The following is a 21224-nucleotide window of genomic DNA, read 5'->3' as shown; positions in this document are numbered from 1 at the left end:
GAGGTTACAGGAGCTACAGATTCCAGAGACACTGATATGCGGGGCGATGAGCCTATATGAGTCACTCAGAGACCAAGTTCGTGTCCCAGGAGGCCTATCAGATTGGGTCGAGAGTACGATTGGAGTGAAGTAGAGATGTCCCCTCTCACTGACTCTCTTCAGGATGTACATTGATGAGATCACCTCTTTCATAGACCGCCTAGGGGCAAAGGATCACCATTGGCCGATCTCATGATACAGATATTGCTATACGCTGATGACATAGTCCTCATCTCATCCTCAGCGGAGGGGTTGCAGAGACACTTGGAGGCCCTAGAGGTGTTCTGTAGAGAGAGAGACCTAACAGTCAACCTTGGGAAGACCAAGGTTATGGTCTTCAACACCTCATACGCAGTAATCCGACGACTCAATTTCACTTTATCGAACCGAGCCAATGGAGATAGTACAGTCATACACATATTTAAGAGCAGCCTTCACAGGGCCCCTTTTTACTATGACACATGCAGCCCAGGCACGACTCACACGGGGACAGGGTGCTCTGGCCCGATTGGAGAGGCAATGTTTCCAGGCACACTTCCAGGATCCACCGACGAAGTGCTGGCTTTTCGATATGCTAGTACGACCGACTGTCATGTATGCACCACCTTTCTGGGGATGTGATCTACCGATAACAATGTGGAAGACATTTGAGCAGTTACAGGTGACCATGGGATCTAGGATGATTCAGAGCAAGCCCTCAGTCCCGCATGAGATAATACAGGCAGAGTTTGCCATGACACCACAACAGATTGATGCCATCTTTCAGACAGTGACTTTCATCCAGAGTCTGGGACTTACCCCATTGGAGACTACCGAGGCTGGCTTTGGAATCATCCAAACGACTAGCTGAGGGTGGAGTAGACGCATGCTATGCACATTTATCCACATGGTTTGCCAGACACGGGATTCAGATGGACAGGCTCCCCCCCTTTCAGTATAGTTTGGATGCACCCCCTGAGTTGATCCTGCAAGATGAGATTAACCGTATCATACGGTTAGATCTTCTCCAACTCCATACGTCTCGAGCTTGGGGGGGAGATCAAGAGCTCCCCACCAAGATTTCTTGAATGTCTCAGAGGATGGATTCAATGCAGACCCCTAAATCTCGAGGACAGAAGAGTCTCACATGCGCTGAGGATCGCCATTGGGCAGATGCGGGTTTCATCCCATCAGCTGAGAATTGAGACAAGGAGAGCAGCACGTATACCTAGAGAGCAGCGGACCAGCATGCTATGCACACTGGGAGTGGTTGAGATAGAGGAACACTTTCTTTGCACATGTCCAGCCTACTACGAGATCCGGGGACGATACCACTGCCTCTATCAAGACGGGAGTGGCTTCGGCCCACTATCACGCTTGATCCATTTCCATGACCAGGTCTGCATTGGGCTCTACCTGCTTGAGATGCACCGACACAGGGAGACCTTGCTACAACATATTAGAGAGAAGCAGGAGGCGATCAAACCACAGGATGCAGAGGCTGACCATAGACAGCGACACGTCACAGATTTTTATGCATTCGAGTCAACTCTGGACACAGTGGGGTGGAGGAGGAGGAGCTAGCTGCTATGCGGGCAACCTGGATTACCGAAAGAGGACTGCAGAGACCACCCACGACACGGAGACCGCCCCGAGCACACTCGATTGAGGTTCGTCCTATCACAGCTTTCCTTAGAGGGGACCGCCCGAGATGAGGGGTCACTCTGAACATAGCTCAGCGGGTTCAGAGATCAGGAGACCACACCCCCCTCCGATGCCACAGTATGAGACAGCCACACACAAACTCAGATTCGAGACATTTTCACCGCTCATAGATGAGCCACCACAGTGCCCAGTTTCGGTTTCTGAGTTTCCAGTCCAGTTCCAGTTCTCAGCCTGCTCCTGATAGCAGATAGCACATGATATGATATGATATTATATATTTATTTATTTTTGTACTCGTTTTTGTTTGAGCCAGTGAGCTCTTTTTATTTCAGCACAGTACTCAACAAAGGGTCTTAGCGCGCCCTTTGCCTCAGCCCCGTGTGGCTTGTATGAGTTTCTCTCTTTGGTGTCACTTTGTCCCATAGGCCCGCGAGGCTTTCTATGGACGTTAATCTCTCTCTCTCTCTCTCTCTCTCTCTCTCTCGGGATCCCTAAACACCGCCTATGCTTAGCCTATGGCATGACCTTGGTTGCGCCTGTTGCAGGCATTCCTTCCTGAGCGTGGGCTGTTGGAAGCATCCCCGCCATGCCTTGCCTTGGCCACGAGCTGCTGTGGGCGGCGTGAGGCACCAAGGCACCCCAAGAACCAGTCACGACCCCTCCAGAGCCTGCTCCAGGCCGTTGTGCCCTGTTCTTGGACCTGCTCCGGGCCACAGACCCTGCCGTGTCCCTTCCTGGAACTGCTCAGGTCAGGCGGGCCCTCCAGAACCTGCTCCATGCCACAGACCCTGCTGCGCACCTCCACCTTGGACCAGACTGCAAGAATCTACATGAATGCATGAAGGAACAGTACCTCAGGCTACCAACCTACGCTAGGGGATCATTTACTGCTGTGGACCATCCCAAGGCTGCATATAACACACAAATATAGTATGGTATGGTAAGTGAGAACAATCAAAATAGTCAAACAGTGAAAAATACAGCAGAATTGTTTGCATAATGTCTACATGAGGATGTGTAGAGGACAAGTAGGGGAAGCAAGCTTTGGGAGCTGCTATGACCACACCAAAGGTATTTCTGATGCCATCACTCACCTCCATAAATTTCGTCTAGAGTTGGTTGAGAAGGTTGATAGCTTGGAAGCCACTAATGTGGCACCGCCCCAACAAGAGAACACACGCAGACAAAGTATTGGCTGAGATAAAGAAGAGAGTCTCACATGCACTGAGGCTCATCATCGGTCAGTTGGGAGTCTCATCACATCACCTGCGGATTGAGGCAGGGAGAGCTGCAAGCATACCCAAAGAGCAAAGGACTTGCACAATATGCCAGATGGAGGAGATCAAGACGGAGGAGCACTTTCTATGTGTCTGCCCAGTCTATAATGAGATACGAGGACGATACCACTGCCTCTTTCAAGAGGGGCATGGCTTTGGTCCACTTACACGGCTGATCCATTTTCACGATCAGGTTTGTGTTGGGCTCTACCTGATTGAGATGCGTCGACGGAGAGACATTGATGCAACAGATCAAAGCAGCACAGACTTTTAAGCATTTGAGTTAGCTGCCGGTGAGGCTGAGGGAGAGGAGCATGAGGAGATGAGAGCATCATGGATTAGCAGTAGGAGAGTCCACCGCAATGCTATTAGACAAGGGACACACTCCACATGCGACATGGATAGGGACCAAAGCACACACGATCAAGGTTCGGTCTATCTCAGCCCACCTCAGAGGTGACCACCAGAGGCGAGGCATCACCCTTGATGTAGCCCATCGGATCCAGAGATCGAGGAGACCACGCCCTCCCCATGCCGCAAGACAGCTCGATAGACACAGATACGAGAGCTCCTCACATCTCATCAAATAGCAACTAAGTTACTTGGATATGCGGAACCTGAGCATGTACTGGGAGTGCTAGCTCTGAGCACCTGACACCCCTCTGTTATTTGGCTTTCGCTACTCTAGCATTTCGACACTTGATTCATTAGTTTTAGCACTTTAGCTTTTTAGCTTTCAACAAGGATCTTAGTGAACCCTTTGTTTCAGCCCTCGATGGCTTGTATGAGTTACCTTTTGGCGTGTACTTTGTCTCATAGGCCCGCGAGGCCTCTTGCACACGTTACTCTCTCTCTCTCTCTCTCTCTCTCTCTCTCTGCCATCTTTCAAACAGTGACATTCATCCATAGAGTCTGGGACTTACCTTGATGGAGACTACGAGGCTGGCCTTGCAATCATCTAGACAACTAGCAGAGAGAGGAGCAGACACATGGTATGCACGTATGGACGCACCCCCTAAGTCGATCCCGCGAGATGGGAATAACCGTATCATACGTTTAAATCTCCTCTAGCTCCATACATCATGGACTTTGGGGGGAGGGGATCAAGAGCTCCCCACCAAGTCCCAGTTCTATCGCAACCACTTCCTGAGAGGATTAAAGGAAAGATTCATCATCAGACCCCAGTACCTCAAGGACGGAGTCTCACATGCATTGAGGTATCGCCATTGGACAGATACGTGTTACATCCCATCGGTTGTGGATTGAGACGGAGAGAGCAGAAGGTAAACCCAAAGAGCAGCAAATCTATATGTTATGCACATCGGGAGTAGTTGAGACAGAGGAGCATTTTCTATGTGCCTGTCCAGCTTACTATGAGATCAGGGGATGATACCACTGTCTCTACCAGGAGGGAAGTGGATTCGACCCACTCTCACAACTGATCCACTTCCATGACCATGTGTGCATTCGCCTCTATTTGCTTGAGATGCACTGACATAGGAAGACTTTACTTCGACAGACTAAAGAGCACCAGGAGGCGACCAAAACACTAGATATAGAGATTGATAGGGCACAGCAACACGTCACAGACTGTTATGCATTTGAGTCAACTCTAGGACAGCGAGGTGAAGGAGAAGCTAGGTGATATGCGGGTATCCTGGATCACTGAGAGAGGAACGCAGAGACCACCTGCCGAAAACAGAGCAATTGGAGCACACTCTATTGAGGTCTGGCCTATCATAGCTTTCCTCGGGGGAGACGAGGGGTCACTCTAAATGTAGCCCAGCAGGTTTGGAGATGGAGGAGACCAAGCCCTCCCCGGCACCACAGCATGAGACAACTCAAGAGACGCAGATCCGAAATATTTTCGCAGCTCACAAACAAGCCGCCATGGTGCCGGGTTTCAGTTTCAGTTAGTATCTTATTTATACTTGACTTTGCTTGAGCTATTGAGCTCATTAGATCATTTTAGCACTCAGCAAGGGCCCTAGTGCACCCTTTGCCCCAGCCCATTGAGGCTTGTATGAGTTTTTCCTTTTTGGTGTACTTTGTACTCTGTCCCATAGGCCCACGAGGCCTCCTACGGACGTTAATACATCTCTCTCTCTCTCTCTCTCTCTCTCTCTCTCTCCATATTTTTAACTTGTATAGATAAGTATCATACCATGTACATCAGATCTTCAATTGCCGAAAGACCATCGACCACCAAAACAAAACGCAGCTGCCAATTCCTTGCAAGTTCTTCTAATACTGCTTGAAGATGCTTGATTTCATTCTTTGGCATAGTCACCACTCTAATCTTCCCTTTGGAGGAGAGACTATACAATGCCGACTTCACGAGCCAAGTTTTTCCAGAGCCACTTGGACCACACTGCCATTGACAAATATGCTAGTCATACATTCAATCAATAACAGTATCAACAAAGACAATAACACTTCCTCCTCCTTTTTGACTATTTCATAACACATCATCATCATCAATAAGCTTGGCATCTAGTGTATGTAAGATCTTGCAGACTCCAAATTCATTGAACATGTCAGGGATGGACAAACACGGTGGGGCAAGGAAGAGACCCATGAGAGAGAGAGAGAGAGAGAGAGAGAGAGGGTTTATTAATGTCTACGTAAAACCAAAGGGTCTATGAGACTGAAAAGAAACCAGATACAATGAAACCTAAGGGCCACTAAAAATGGGCTCCTCTACCCAAGGCTGATGCCTGTGACAAGCAATAAAACTAGTGCTTCACTTTTCAACTTCTCACAAATGCTGTCAAGTTGGTCTATAAAATGGGTAGACACCCATCCTATGTCTTAAGAAACATTAGACGAAATTTTGCATTCTTGACTCGCAAGCCCATCCACTCTCCTCTAGCTAACGACCCTACCAAGCATGCAGCACATACACATAACACTAGTGCAGACTAGCTGGCTGCAATTCTGATTTTAAAAAATAACTACGATATTCACGCCCAGTTTTATGCCACATCTGCGTAGATCAAAAGGTTGAGTTTCTATCATTTCCAATATAATGCAAGGCATATTACATAAACAAAACAAAACGGATGAGCAAGCCTCACACAGCTTGTCTCAAAGCCCTGTATATGCATCATGGGGAGAACAACTCAACCTGATCTTAAGCAATATGAACGGATGAGGGGAATAACCCTTCATACCATATTTAGTTGACTGAAAAAGAGGCAATTGTCCCTCACCCTGAGAAAAGTATATGCCCAATCAGAGTTTATCTCATCCTAAAAGTGAAGAGCAAACTTGTGCTTGACTAATGCTATAGTTAAAGAGAAGCAAAATAAGACATACTTATTCTTATCTCACCAAGTCACAGAACCTCCTAAAGTAACAAATTGGCATCCCTTACATCTGATTGGGGGTAGAGATTCCATTGTGTAAAAGGATAAAGCACCCTTATAAGCTAAAGCAATGCAGATTTGCTAGTTTGGCAGTATTTCCTTTGTCGTACTTGTTGGGTGCAGGAAGCAATGGAACAGGAGTGGAGTGTAGGAAGCAAACAACAAGCTGGAGAAAAATGTAGTACTGCTCAAATGGATAAGAGGAAAATACAAAGGGTGGCCTATATGGCCCCTAAGTCAACCATATGGTTGACCAAAGAAGTCAACTCGGAGAGTTGACCTGACTTACAAGGCTCATACCAGGGCTAAGTAGAGTAAACCCAAATGTTGTGTGGCCTTCAAGTATCGAAAGACCCGCTTCACTGTTTGCCAATGCTGCGTACTAGGTTTGTGCATGTACTTGCTGATCTAAGAAATAGCATACTAAAGATCAGGCCGGGTATGACAAAGGTATATGAGGCAACCAACCGCCTGCTAATAAAGGGATGCATCAAATGGCAAACTTCCATCCTCGGAGGAGAAACGAAAGCTAGGCTCCAATGGAGTAGAAACTGGCTTGCAATCCTCGAACTGAAAGCGATCAAGGAGCTGTCCAATATACTTGGACTAACTCATCATTATACCCCCCTCAACATATGCAAACTGTATGCCCAAGTAATAGTGCAACCGGCCCATATCTATCATGGCAAAAGACTATATATACCTTTGTAAGACTAGAATAAGTCATATATGTCATGGCAAAAGACTTGAAATTGCAATTTGTTCCATATCTGGCCCAGTGATAAGCATGTCATCCACATATAAAATCAGAATTAAAAATTCTGATGCACTGTTTTGGACATAAAGAGTGGCCCTGGTTGAGCTGTTCTAAAAGCCACGGGCTGTCAAAAATGCATGTATCTTCGCATACCATGCCCGGGGTGCCTGCTTCAAGCCATAGAGGGCTTTTCTGAGCCGGCAAACCATATTTTCAGAACCTAATTGTTCAAAACCAGGTGGCTGAGTGACATAGACCTCTTTCTCAAGATCACCATGAAGGAAGGCAGTCTTGATGTCCAACTCATGAACCTCCCAATGCCGATGAGATGCCATAGAAATAACACACCCGATAGTAGTAATGCGTGAGGTGAGAGCAAAGGTCTCCTCATAGTCAATGCCATGCTGCTGTGCATATCCCTTTGCAACCAAGTGGGCTCTGAGGCAGTCAACACTACCATCTTTACACTGGTAGAAGTGTATGGCACAACACTCTGCACTGGCTGCTCTGGATCTGTGGGCAACTGAAAGAGAGGTAACAATGTATCAAAGACAACTAAGGAATCAACAGTAGGCTGTTTTTTGCATTCCAGCCAAGGTAAAGGCACATTTTCAGCAAATACAACAGCCCTACTGACAACGTGATGGGCTGATACAACCTGCATCCCTTGCTCTCTGCGCTATAACCAATGAATATGCATTTTACAGCTTTGTCTTCAAGCTTGTGCCTCAGTGGAGGTGGCAGGTGAGCATAAGCCAATGATGCAAACTCCCGCATATGAGAAACTTCAGGTTTGCGACTGTGCCATGCCTCGTAAGGTGTGATAGTCTTCAATGCCTTTGTGGGTGCCCGATTGAGCACATAGTTGGAGCACATGATAGCATTGGACCAAAACTTATTTGGCAAAGACTTTCCTTTGAGCATGCACCTGCCCATTTCCATCTCTGATCGATCTTTCCTCTCTACCAGCCCGTTCCTCTGCGAAGTATAAGGCATTGTACATTGATTAATAATACACCGAGCTGCCAAAAAATCAGAGAATTCATGGGACATGTACTCTTCCCCCCTATCAGTGCGTAGAGTAAGGAGCTCGTGCCCTGATTCATTTTCAGCCATGGCAAGCCAATGTCTAAAGCATGGGAACACATCAGATTTGGCATTGAAGCCATATCTCCAAGCAAATCTGGTGTAGTCATCCGCAAAGGTAGAAAAGTAAAGGTAGCCCCCAAGAGATGCTGTCCTCATCGGCCCACACACATCACTATGCACAAGGTGAAGCTTCCTGGATGCACCAATTGTCCCATTTTTTGGAAATGAGAAACAATGCATTTTACCCAACAAGCATGCCTCACAAACACGTTTAGCTGGTGCATGCATGGGTGGGAGAGCAACCGCCATGTCCTATGAATGCATTTTAACCAAGCTTCTGTAGTTGAGATGACCCAACCTCGCATGCCATAAGTGGGAATCTGAAATTACAGATTCAGCCACCAAATTTGCCTCTATAGCAGGCTGTCTGTCATTAACATCAAGATGATATAGCGCAGAAGTCCACATTAATGAGCTGCTCTTGAAAATCCCTGAATTTTGTGATGTATGCATCCATGTTGTCCCCCTCTTCCATTTTTACATTCTCCAATTGCCTGCATAAGAAAGCAACACGTGCCTCACTGCGAACCTGGTAGAGGTTAGCCAAGATGTCCCACGCAGCCTTTAATGTTTTGCAAGACCGAATGTGAGGAATGATATGTCTCTTGACTGAAAAAGCAATGATAGAATGTGCTTGGGCATCTCCACCATCCCATCTGGCATGTTCCGGTATGGGGGGTGTGGCTGAAGTAGTAGTAGATCCAGATGTGGCTCTAACAGCTGCACCAACTGTAGCAGTAGATCCAGAAGTGGCTGTAACAACTGCACCAGCTGTAGCAGTAGCAGAAGTGGATGCCGCAAAGGAAGGTCGAAGGTCCCATCCTGAGACAATACCCCAAAAAATTTTGGCCACCAGCAAGTATTTCACCATGTATGACCACATGGGATAGTTGGCCATCGAGCTTATCCTCAGCTGAGAACATACCCATCCAATCATTGCTTCCCATTGCAAAAATAAATCCCTTTAGGAAAAATGTGTGCTCAAGAGTAGCCTCAAGGCTTTCACTACAAAATGAGCTGGCTGTCCAAAAATGACAGCTAATGTCAATGCACGTGCTGTCCCCAAAATATGGCCTACAAAACAATATATGTCCGGTCAAAGAACCCCCTGCCAAAGATAATATCAGCCCAAAACAAGGGGCAAATGTCTGCAAAAGTATCCAATGATCAATTGAGCTGTGAAATTTAGCTGAATAAAGCAAATGTCACTGCAATTGACAGCAAATATGGCAAAAGCCGTAAATTCTAAGAAGGCAAATATGCCAAAAAGAGGGCAAATTGGGAAAAGCCCCAAATTGTGCTGCAAGTTGCAAATGTAACTCAATGTGCTGCAATTCCAAGCCAATGACAATCTTCCTGCATGCAATGTCTACCAAATGCCCAAAAATGGTTGTACCAAGCCAATGTCACTGCAAATTTCAACAAAATTGACAAAACCTTGCCAACCCTCCATTGAATCTATCCGGATGGACTTTGTGGAGGACGGTGTTCAAAGGCAATACTTTGGTACAGGTTTCGTGGGTTTCTCCCTCCCCAATTTTTGGAAGGGCAAAACTGTCAAATTTAGGGCAAATGACCAAAAGCCCCAAATTTTGCTGAAATAAAGCAAATGTGATAAAATATCATGCAATGTGACTGCAATGTCCTGCAAAAATGCCAAAATAGACCAATCTAACTGCTAGAGATAGCAAACGTCAAATTCTCTCACTCAAATTGAGGGAAAAAGTACCTGCAAATCTGCCAAAGGCCTTGTCCTTTGCAAAATTGAAGCTCAATGTAAAAAGCCCCAATTTCTAAAGGGCAAATTGCAGAAAAAAGAGGACCAATTGAGAAAAAGGCCTCAAAAATTGCTGCAAATTGGCGATATGATGTCAAAGCACTCAAAAGCCCCAATTTTGGAATGAAATTGAGCCAACAAAGGGCAAATACTGCAAAAGCCCCAAAATTTGGCGATTCCTGCTGTGTTGATTGCAAATTGACGACTATTGCTATGCTGATTGCAAATTATGACGATTTGGAAGAAAAAATAACACATATACAACACGTTTCATGTAGAAATCGTCAACAACAAGTTGACGCTGTTGTATGGTGACTTGCACAAAGACGGCGTCAATGCTTGTACACACATGCATAAACGATTATGACCCACGGCTAAGTGCTAGCAGTACTACAAAAAGTATCAATGGCAGAAAGTGTTACGCCTAGAATAAACCACCAAAAGATTGAATGCAGTATGTGCACCCTCAGCAATTCCATTCACGTTACAAACATCTGCACGCAGCATTCTAAACCACAAAGCATTCAACTATTGATAGCTCTCATGTTTGACACAATCTCCTGCAATTTTTATTTTAATCTGCACAGGTAGGATCAATGCACACATCCGGTACAAAAAAAGTGAACTGAAACAATTAAGTTGCCCCATCATGGGCAAACTTTGACTGCACAGGAAAAGGATATGAGTAAACTGGCAATGGTTATGGTTTCCAAATGTGGATGGTTACTGTTTACTGCAATTGCAACTGCCTTGAAGCTGCAGATAAAGATCAAGCCAGGGTTGATATCATATACTGGAAAATACTGGTTTTTGCATTTAAACAGGGAAAATACTTAGAACGGGAAAATACTAGTTTTTGCATTTAAACAGGGTTGATATCATATAACAGCCCACAATTAAGTAGACCGATGTGCCATGAGAGCCACTCCCCATGCAACAGCCTCCTCCACACATTTGGAGATCATTACCCGATACTGAGGCCCCATGCAATGATCCACCAGCCCGCCATGCTATTTTCAGAGCCAGCCAGCCGGAGATGAGCATCCAAACCAGGGGGTGAGCAAAGGCACCCCCTGGCCCTGAAAAACTCCCACTCGGGAATTGCAACCAATTTTTGGCATGGCATGATTGCTTGCATGCCGGTATCCAGTGGGACTGCCTCTGCCGCCTTCTCCACGAATCCTCTTGCACATGACCCCCTACAGCCGGTTCAACCAACCTGGTGGGTGGAGCCAATAAGCCCGCCATATGGCCTTGATTGAGGTAGCGCCAGTAGCCTGCACCATTTTTGGCGCCCGATGATTTCCAGCCATGGATCCTGGTCCTCCGGTGCATGGGGAATGGCTCTTAACTGTTTCAAGAGTCTCATTGTTGACACGTTGACGCTCAATGCAACTAGGTTCATGAGACGCACAAATTTGAGAAAGAGGAAACTATAAACATACAATTAGAGAATACTGTTTAGCACTTCACAAGAAAGATTTCCTATAACACCTCACATGATCTAAGAAAAGGGACAGAGGGAAACAGGAAGGTTGACGAAATTATAGCATAGGATGCCATTGTAAGTGGTTCTTGCAAAGTGGCCTTTTTAACATGTAGCCCACTCATTATGTCACTAGATTGGACTTTACAGACTTCTAGGCTCTCTCAACTTCAATATTGCAGAAGTTTAGATATCAACACAAACTAAAGGCTTTCCTCTGAGACTAGATTATAATAGGCTACGTCAGAGAAGACAATAGTGGAGAAGATAGTATTCAAAATGTCTATAAAAGCAGCAAAAGGTAGCTTGTAGTCCCCCCCCCCCACCCCCCCCCCAAAAAAAAAAAACTAATTAGATCAAAACTAGTTTAAGCAGCCATTTGAGCAAAGACTAGGAACATGCATACCAACTTATTTTCAGAAATACAAAAGAATTTTAGCTTGGCAAGGTCACCGGTGAAACCACCCCGTGTATCCTTGGTAAGCTTCATTTGAATATTTGAGACTTGTGAGAAACACTACTCTCAAAACGTGAGTCCATAGCTGAAAATAGCACTACTCAACTTCAAGTACAAAATCCTTCTCAAGACATTATTGAAAGCTTAAGTATTGCAAGGACTCGTAAACTCAGTTGCAGGAAACGTCCAAAAAAGTTACGAAACCCCGTTTCCTAATGTTTCCAAAATTGGGGTGTTTCTGAAACTTGGAAACGTTTTGGAAACAACTGCACCACAAGAGGGCAAGTACTGGATGAGCTAATAGCTGTCCACATGGAAACACTCCCAAAAGAACTCGCCAAAAGAAAACCTGTTGCCGAAGCGGTACTTTATAGGCCAAAAGAACTCGCCAAAAGAAAACCTGTTGCTGTAATGTTTTCCTCCACCACTTGGCTGAGCGATGCATTCGCCAAACAAAATCACCTCTCTCTGAAACCCAAGGTTGAGGCAAAAGGATTTTATACAATGCACACACACACTACCACTAAATGGACTGAGAGGAATCACAATCATCACGGGGCCGTAAATAATAAAAATCAAAAGCCCTGAAGAAAAATCATGCAAACTTTCTCACCACAAATACAAAGCATGGTAAAAAGTTTGTTTATTATTGAAATGAGAAAAGGCATCCAAACATAGGCTTTACTACACTGCAAAAGTAAATTTATTACAAAGCCAAGTCTATGCTCTTTCTCGATATTTTGCATCAATGATCAAAATTTGTCTGACAAGCAACATTAGAATAGTTAGATCCTTTTCTTTCAAAAAGCAAATTCAGAAGAGATACGCACCACTAAAATATGATGGGATGCAGCTTGTGAAGCGTGCTTTTCAAAAGCTTTGAAAAGCTTCTCACGATGTGCCTGGTGGACACTGAGATTCCAATCGCCCTGGAATGTGCAGAAATTTGAGTCCTGTAATAATTTTCCCCCCTTACACTGCAAGGCTGCCAAGCGGAAGACATCAAATTTCTTACCTTCCATTGGGTACCCAAAAGACACACTTTCTTATGAAGGACACTCAAATTATGGAAGAAAAAATCTCAAGACCCTTCACATCGATTGACTTCTAAGTCGTATTGTATAAACATAAAAAAATCCAGAACTTATAATCAAGAAAACCTCCAAAAAAAACCTAACACCTCAAACCAAACAAAAGGAAAACCTAACATCCAAAGGTCTTTGAAGATTACTTATTCATACTCTTTGTCAAGATAAATGAGCTTCTAAAGCCAGATGCACATATCTTCTACCAATTGTCTTAACCACTAGCATCTTGACTATACAAATCTACATGTGTGCATATACATATACATGTGTATATGTATCATTCTTAAAAGAGAGAGAATGTGTGTAAATGCTTAGATATGTGCATACAATCTGTATACATAGCGAGCAATCAAGCAACAAATAGAGAGATAAATATGCCTATATCTACATATATAAGTAGATATATATGCATGTGTATAGAGAGATGTGTATACTCTCTCTCTCTCTCTCTCTCTCTCTCTCTCTCTCTCTCTCTCTATCTATCTATCTATCTATCTATCTATCTATATCTATATCTATATCTATATCTATATCTATATCTATATCTATATATCCATCCTTTTCTAGCAAGGGATGACGTACCCACGAGGCTACTCATACTTAAGTTCAGGACTGCCATGGATAGACCCACTTTTATGAGTATGAGAGCCACGCTGAAAGGGACCAGGACATACCTCAATGACGATCTTTCACTCTTGCAGCAGAAAATTCGGAAAGAAGGTATGATACACGTTCTGGCAGCCAGAGAGGAAGGAAAATGGGCTGTCTATACAAATGGAACTGTCATGAGGACGTGAATTTCTAATTTTTAGGAATTTGAGGTGACTGAACTGTCCTCAAACTGATTAAAATTGTAAAGGACACTTCAGTGCAACCTCGCTCTCATCCGACAGGGGCTTCGATCGAGATTTCCTACTGTTACTTTTGGCAGGTTCTTTTGGTTATTTGGTTTTCATCCAGCTAGACAGGGTTTTGATTTATTTTTTGTTTGGGTGCGATACTAGGCATTGTGGACTCTATGGATGGACAGAATTCATAGAGCCTTTGGTGATCCTACTTTTCCATCTTTTGTTTTTTTCAAACGGTCTCTGCGGCAATCGTTCTATGATTGCTTTTAGACTCATTTGATTGATCATGATGTATATATAGCTTATACTGAGATTTTCAGTTGAGTAGTAGTTACTCCACTTTGGAAGTAACTATGAATGCAATTATTTCACAGCAATAAAATATTTCTTCTCAAAAAAAAAAAAAAAGGTTTGCGGGTGGGTGGAGGAACATCATCCCCATCTTCACTCGTTGCTATCGTTTTGGTGTTCCTCCGAATGACACTATTCATAGAGGAATGGGATGAATTGGTACCACCACCGGCGCGGAGATTCCCCTCAAATGTGGGGACCCGAAAGCTGAGGTAGAATAATTTTCATATCTTCCGTAATGGATACATGAACTCTTGGTGAGATAAGAATCCTCTTTCAATGCTTCTGAGTTGAATCCAATTGTGGTATCGGAGACTGCAAACTCTCCAGCTACTCTGCAATATCTCGCCCCCCATACAGAAGCAGCTCCAGCTAAATACTTCATGTATCGTAAACAACATACCCTGATTATCTATGATGATCTTTCTAAACTGGTTATGATTTACAGTGATAGTCATATGCGTCATGACTAGGGATAGATCTCGTTTGCTATAACCCGTAGCTCCAGACCCAATACCTTCGAGAAAAGAGGGATCAACTTCTATTTCAGATTGCCTTGCCGAAGGCTTTTGCTGATTAATAATAGTTATCTGGAGCATGCTGACTTTAAATCTTTGGTCTCTCCTGCTTTTGGTCATTGGCAACCCACTCAGTGGGATTTCTTGTTCGGGTGCATTGATGGCACTTTGCATGGCTGCCCTATGGTCTCCAACTTGCTTCTTGACTGAAGCATATTCTGTCTCACCTGGAATGGCATGGTCGACAATCTCTGATGGGTAATTCTTTGCGGGCTGAAAGCATTCACAGGTCAAAAGTTTTTCAGCCTCCGCTTGCTTTACAGGAACGTCGCTGTTCTTACTTTATTTCTTTTAAAGGGATCAATACTGTTGGGGATGTCATTCATGATGATGGCTCTATGCTTCCCTTGTCTCTGGCAGCCACAGAGTATGGTTTGGATTCTCATTATCGTACTTTGTGGCAGCAAATCACTTGTCTCCTTTCGCCTTTGGTTCCGATTCCCCCTTTGGAACTCCAGGATCGATTAGAGGATTGGAGATTGATTTCTCTTGGGTCCTCCTCTTATCCTTTGAGGCTATCTCAGATTGCTGAGCCTGCATTAAACAAAATCCTTTTGCCTCAACCCTGGGTTTTAGAAAGGGGTAATTCTCTTTGGCGAATGCATCGACTAGCTAAGTGGTGGAGGAAAAGACTGCGGCAACTTTGGGCATACAAGGTTCCACTTCAGCAATAGTTTTTTTATGGCGAGTGCTTTTGGTAATCTTTCCATCTGGACAGATCCTAACCTGTAGGCACATTGCTCCTGCTTTATGTCATCGGTGTCTGATTTCTCAGGAGACTGTGCCTCATTTATTCTGGCATTACCCGTCTTCTCAACAGTTTTAGGATTCTCTTTGACATAGGCTACAAGTGAGATTCCCGACTGTTCTCTTCGGGAAATTATTCTAGCTCTTTGGTTTTCATCCACAGTGACCGGCGTTTCATCTTTTCTTTATTTGGGCTCGCTATGGGGCACTTTGGACTTTATGGACAGACCGCAATTGTAAAGTCTTTAGTGATTCCAATTTTTCTTTGTTTGCTTTCTTTAAGCATTCTTTACCGCAATCTTTCTTTGATTGCGTGCAGATGACTATTCTTGTAATATAATCAATCAAAGCTTTCACTAAAAGAAAAGTGTGTGTGTGTGTGTGTGTGTGTGTGTTGTGAGAATAGGGAGAGAGAAAAGTGTGAGAGTAGGAGCAGGAGAGAGAGAGAGCTGAAAACGATAGTTGCAATTAGATGAGTGTAGTACAACTGAATAGAATGATAGGTTTTGTCTAAGTGACAAAACCTTATCCTTCACTAACCATAGTTAGTGAACTAACTGTGGCTAGGGAGAAAAACCTTTAGTGAGGAAAAAGTGTCCCTAACCTACTTATTACATTACATTGGTCACTGCTAAATTATAACAATAATTCTAACACCCCCCTGCAGTGCCAATGTCATGTACAAGGAAAAGATCAATCACCAAAAGGAGATAAGTTCAGGGCACTGCGAAATGCCTCAAACTTTTCACGTGGAAGTGCTTTGGTGAAAATGTCTGCAACATTGTCATGTGTTGACACATAGATCATACTGATCTCTCCTGCATGCAACTTCTCTCTGACGTAGTGATAGTGAACCTCAATGTGCTTCGTGCGAGCATGAAACACAGGATTCTTTGCCACTGCAATAGCACTCTGACTATCAGTGAGAATTGGAGAAGGACCCTCCAATGAAAGATGAAGATCAGCAAATAAACAACGCAGCCAAACACATTCAACTGTCGCTGTGAAAGTTTCCCTGTACTCAGCTTCACATGAAGAGGTAGCCACTATAGATTGTTTCTTGCTCAACCAAGAAATACAAGCTTTGCCCAAAAAGAAACAATTGCCACTTGTGGACTGCCTAGTGTCATAGTCTCCAGCCCAATCTGAGTCACTGTAGGCATGCATCTGCAAGTTACCCCCCCCGGGGAAACATCAAGCCAAAAGACTTGGTACCTTGCAAATAACGGAAGATGCGTTTTACACCCTGCCAATGCATAGTCTTTGGGCTGTGCATATATCTGCTCACCTGAGAAACTGCAAACTGAATATCAGGTCGTATATTGCAGAGATAAATGAGGCATCCAACAGCCTGACTGTAGAGTGTGACATCAAATGATTCACCTGCTTCATGCATTGTAAGCTTCAGCCCCAGCTCCGTGGGAGTAGCGATGAGCTTACAATCCTGCATGTTGTCCAAGAGTTTTTGCACATACTTGGATCGAGACATACCGATGCCACTTTTCTCTTGAGTGAACTGGATCCCCAAATAAAAGTGTAGCAGCCCCAAATCTGACATGTCAAAAGTGATCTGCAATTCAGCTTTAAAATCTGTAATATTATCTTCATTTGACCCTGTGAGCAGTAAGTCATCTACATAAAGAATGATGACTAAAATATCCCCCCCATCCTTCTTGATGTAGAGGGTGCTCTCAGTTGGACTGTTGTGAGTCCCTTGCTGGTCAGAAAGGCATGAATTTTTGAGAGCAGGAGCAGGAGAGAGAGAGAGCTGAAAACGATAGTTGCAATTAGATGAGTGTAGTACAACTGAATACAATGATAGGTTTTGTCTAAGTGACAAAACCTTATCCTTCACTAACCATAGTTAGTGAACTAACTGTGGTTAGGGAAAAAAACCTCTAAGTGAGGGAAAAGTGCCCCTAACCTACTTATTACATTACATTGGTCACTGCTAAATTATAACAATAATTCTAACATGTGTGTGTGTGTGTGTGGGGGGGGGGGGGGGGGGTGGGGGTGGGGGGGGGTGCTGTTTGCACAGGACAGATTAATGGACTGGAATTTGACTTCCTTACCTCCTACTACCCATACGCTCTCAATACACAATCTGACCTCCTCGAAGGTTTACAGATTTCTTCTTCCACAGCCATGGATTGACAAGCATGCCAACACTCTTTGGACTTTGGATAGGCCTTTATCTTGGTGGCAATCACGACTCATGAAAATCTGGAAAGCCAAATTGCCATTGAAACAGAGGCTTTTCTTTTGGAGATGTATAGTGGGAGCCTTTTCCATTGGGGTGAAATTGGCAGCACGCCGCATTGCTTCTCCTTTCTGCCCCCGTTGCTTTCATCCCTGCGAGACAGTTCCTCACCTATTATGGTCTTGCCCGCACTCTCGCACATTGATCACTCATGTCTCTCATTTACTGCGGCTTCGGTTCCCTTCTATCAGATTTGGGAAACTTTTCTGGATGTTTGGATGCCTCTCATCTCAGATGTCTCCATTACTCCTTTTCTTTCACTGGACTCGCTTTTGGGTATTATGGACCATTTGGACACAGAGACTGCATTCTAGGATGGGTCAACAGTTTCCTCAGGCATATATTTTCTTCAGAATGTCCCTCAAGCAATCCTTACATGACAGTCTTGCTGCAAGGGACTTGGATGCTACTAGCCTTGAAGTGTTCTCTACTTGTTTTTGAGTTCTTCCATTGGGCTCTCTTTTGGAGTTCATTGCTAGTGTGTGGGAGACTTCCCATATTGTAAATTTATGAGGATATAAATACACTGGATTTTACCAAAAAAAAGTGTGTGGGTGGGTGTGTGCTGGTGTGTGTGGTCGTGTGAGCGTGAGAGCGTGAGAGAGAGGAGGTCGACACAGAGACAGGTCCCCGTACAGCTCCCCTCTCCGTCCGTACATCTGTACGGACGCCGTACGCTCACCGTACGGTGGTGCGAGCTGATTCGATCAAAACCTGCACAACCTCGACTGATCCCGCTGCTTTTTACCTCGCCATGGTTTTTCCCCTTCTGAAGTTTCCTCCATGCGTCCGTACTTTCTTGACTCTTCCGTACAGCTTAGCGTCAGCATCTCTGTTCCATACAGTCCTGTCAGATTCTCCGTGTGAAAGTTCCGTACAGCTCCATCTGCTAATCCGTACAGTGCACGAGTCCAGCGTCTCTTCCGTACATCCGTACATCCCTAGCTCTTCCGTACAGCTTTGCACCTTTGTGTCCCGTCAGCAACTCTATTCCGTACCTTTCTGTCAGATTCACCCTGTGAAAATTCCGTACAGTTCATTCAGCTTCTCCGTACGTCCGTACAGTTCTGTCAACTTCCCATTTCTTTCACACAGTGCTTCAGTCCTATCTCATTCTCATCGTTTGATATCTGTTTGAAACCCTGAGCCTCCATGGCAGAAGCAAACAAGTATTATGTCAAAAGAGCACTCTCTCCTGAACCCAAATGACAATCAAGGGAAACCTCTCCCCCCATATCTCCTTCATCTGAAGATGCTTCCTATGTGTTTGATATGTTGAATGATGATTTTCAACAAAGTAGAACTTGCTCCGGAACTCACTTACAAAATGAAGTTGCCCTCTCTTGTACATCCTTTGAAGAAGCTTTCTCAAACTGCAGTTATCATCTTTTTTCCAGGCAAAATCCCCTCTGCTAATGATGTGGGTCAATGGGTGAATTCTCTCCTAGGTGGATGCTATGTAGAAGGAGTCTATTTTGCCTCCCGAGGATTTTATGAAGTTCATCTTTTGGATGCCTTGACAAAACAAAAGATGCTGGAAATGTCCCCTTTATTTTTTGGTCGACAAATGGTGCATATCATGCTGGTCCCCTAATAAGGACTACCAGAACCTTATCAAGCATCATTGCCCTGTATGGGTTGAAGTGGTTGATTTTCTAGATTACATGAGAACAAAGCTTCCAGGTTTAGCCATGACATTGGGACAAGTCATCTGTCCCCCTCGTCCCACAGGTAATAAAAATCGTTTTTGCATCTTATGGGATACTGATAGACCGACCCCTCCTCTATTGCAGTTGAGATTGAGGGTGTTAATTTGGGAAGGAAATATTTCACTCTAAAATGGGGCATTTTTGCTGGAGCTTGTTTTTCTTGTCACAAGTTTGAGCATCTTGCTTCAGAGTGTCCCTGTATCCTTCATCCACCTCCTCCAACAGCTATCCCTCTGCCTTCTAATAAAGGAGGTCAGAAGACATATGTGGTAAAGATTGAGGCTAAAGGAGCAAAGCCTTCACTGCATACAGGGAGCCAGGCCAATTCAGCTCAAAATAAGGAAAAAGGAAAAAGCAAGTTAGGGGAAAATAACACATCTTCTCATGAGGGATGGCAGACTGCAAAGAGGACGGTGCCTCTCAAACAAAGACCTCTCCAATCTCGTAATTGGGATGCCTCTGCTCCTTCTCCAGGACAATCTTCTACCTCTCCAAGCAACCCCATCTCAAAGGCATGGGTTAATGCAGTCAAGAAAGGTCCTCCCCTTTGTGAAGAAGATGATATTATCAGAGAATTGGATGCTGAGGGTCAGCAAGACCCTGTGGCAATGGCAGAGGCTTGAGGCCTCCCGTTCTTTTGGAGAAATGATCATCTCTTGTATATATCTTCATGCGTGCTTCTCTTAAATGTTTTTCCTATAATATACAGGGCCTCTGCAACTAGAATAAATGGAGGCTTCTATGGCATTATATAAATACAACTCATCCAGATGTTGTGTGTTTACAAGAGCATAATCAGCATTTTTTTGCTGGCCAACATGGGTTTTTTTCTGGATAGGATCTGAACAATTTCTGGGCTGTGCATTCTAGCGAGACATGAACTGCAACCCTGGATAGCATATAATGATCTTGGTGGACGATGGATGATCATCCAATGTATGGTTAATGGAGAGATTTTTGAAATAGGATCTTTGTATGCCTCTCAAAATTCAGCTTCCAGAGCTCAAATGTGGAACTCCATCAAGCAATATCCTTGGTCTTCAAATGCTTTACTTTGTGGTGATTTCAACAACTCTCCTCATTGGAAGGACAATACCACACATAAATCCCATATGCTGCCCTCTGAAATCCAGCAATGGGAACATATGACATCATCTCTTCAATTTGCAGATTTATGGACAGCAACTCACCCATCAGTTATGGGATTCACATATCATCATAATGCTTTTACAGAATATTGGGCCAGGCTTGATAGATATTATCTCATTCATGCTCAGCAATATGGTGGATATACATGTCAAATGTGGACTGATTATTCACAACAATTATCTGATCATACTCCACTTTGGCTCGCCCTTTCTTTTGGTATGCCTCTGGATGATTTGCAGCTCTCCTCAGTTAGGTATTTACAGGTCAATCAATTATATCTCTCACATGAAAAATTCCAGCAAATGATCAGACTGGCTTGCAGGCCATTGCTATCTCATGCTCAGGAGGATCTGGAATTTGCTTGGACCTCTTTCACACATCGTATTCAAAATGTCATAAAGGAATATGGAAGATGGTACATGGCAAAAACCAGACAGCATATCCATTGGGCAAAATCAAACAAGCCGTATTTGGTACAGCTTAGTCATCAAAGATCTCTATCCGCTTCTGAGCAGCATTTATTGTCCTGTGCTTCCT

At 44.2% G+C, this 21224-nt stretch overlaps 1 protein-coding gene across 4 annotated transcripts in view; it reads right to left on the bottom strand.

Moving 5' to 3' along the window:
* The window catches only part of LOC147886011 (uncharacterized), a 112176-nt gene that overhangs the window by 9156 nt on the left and 81796 nt on the right, over positions 1-21224 (bottom strand). For 3 of the 4 annotated variants that reach the window (XR_015543438.1, XM_087396531.1, XM_087396532.1), the window contains 2 exons: positions 12785-12939; positions 5125-5331 (listed from right to left, as the gene is read on the bottom strand). Coding sequence is in view for 3 of the 4 variants with exons in the window: in XM_087396531.1 (XP_087252657.1) it covers positions 5125-5331; positions 12785-12939 (362 nt within the window). In the remaining variant the exon portion in view is untranslated. The remainder of the gene's footprint in view (positions 1-5124; positions 5332-12784; positions 12940-21224) is intronic. The other variant, XM_087396533.1, reaches the window with a different exon arrangement.

The sequence above is a fragment of the Dipteris shenzhenensis genome, chromosome 25 (assembly GCF_047967505.1).
Source record: "Dipteris shenzhenensis isolate YYH24624 ecotype China chromosome 25, Dip_SZ_1.0, whole genome shotgun sequence".
Lineage (NCBI taxonomy): Eukaryota > Viridiplantae > Streptophyta > Polypodiopsida > Gleicheniales > Dipteridaceae > Dipteris > Dipteris shenzhenensis.
Note: the sequence above shows the minus strand (reverse complement) of the source record. Positions and strands in the feature narration are given on the sequence as shown.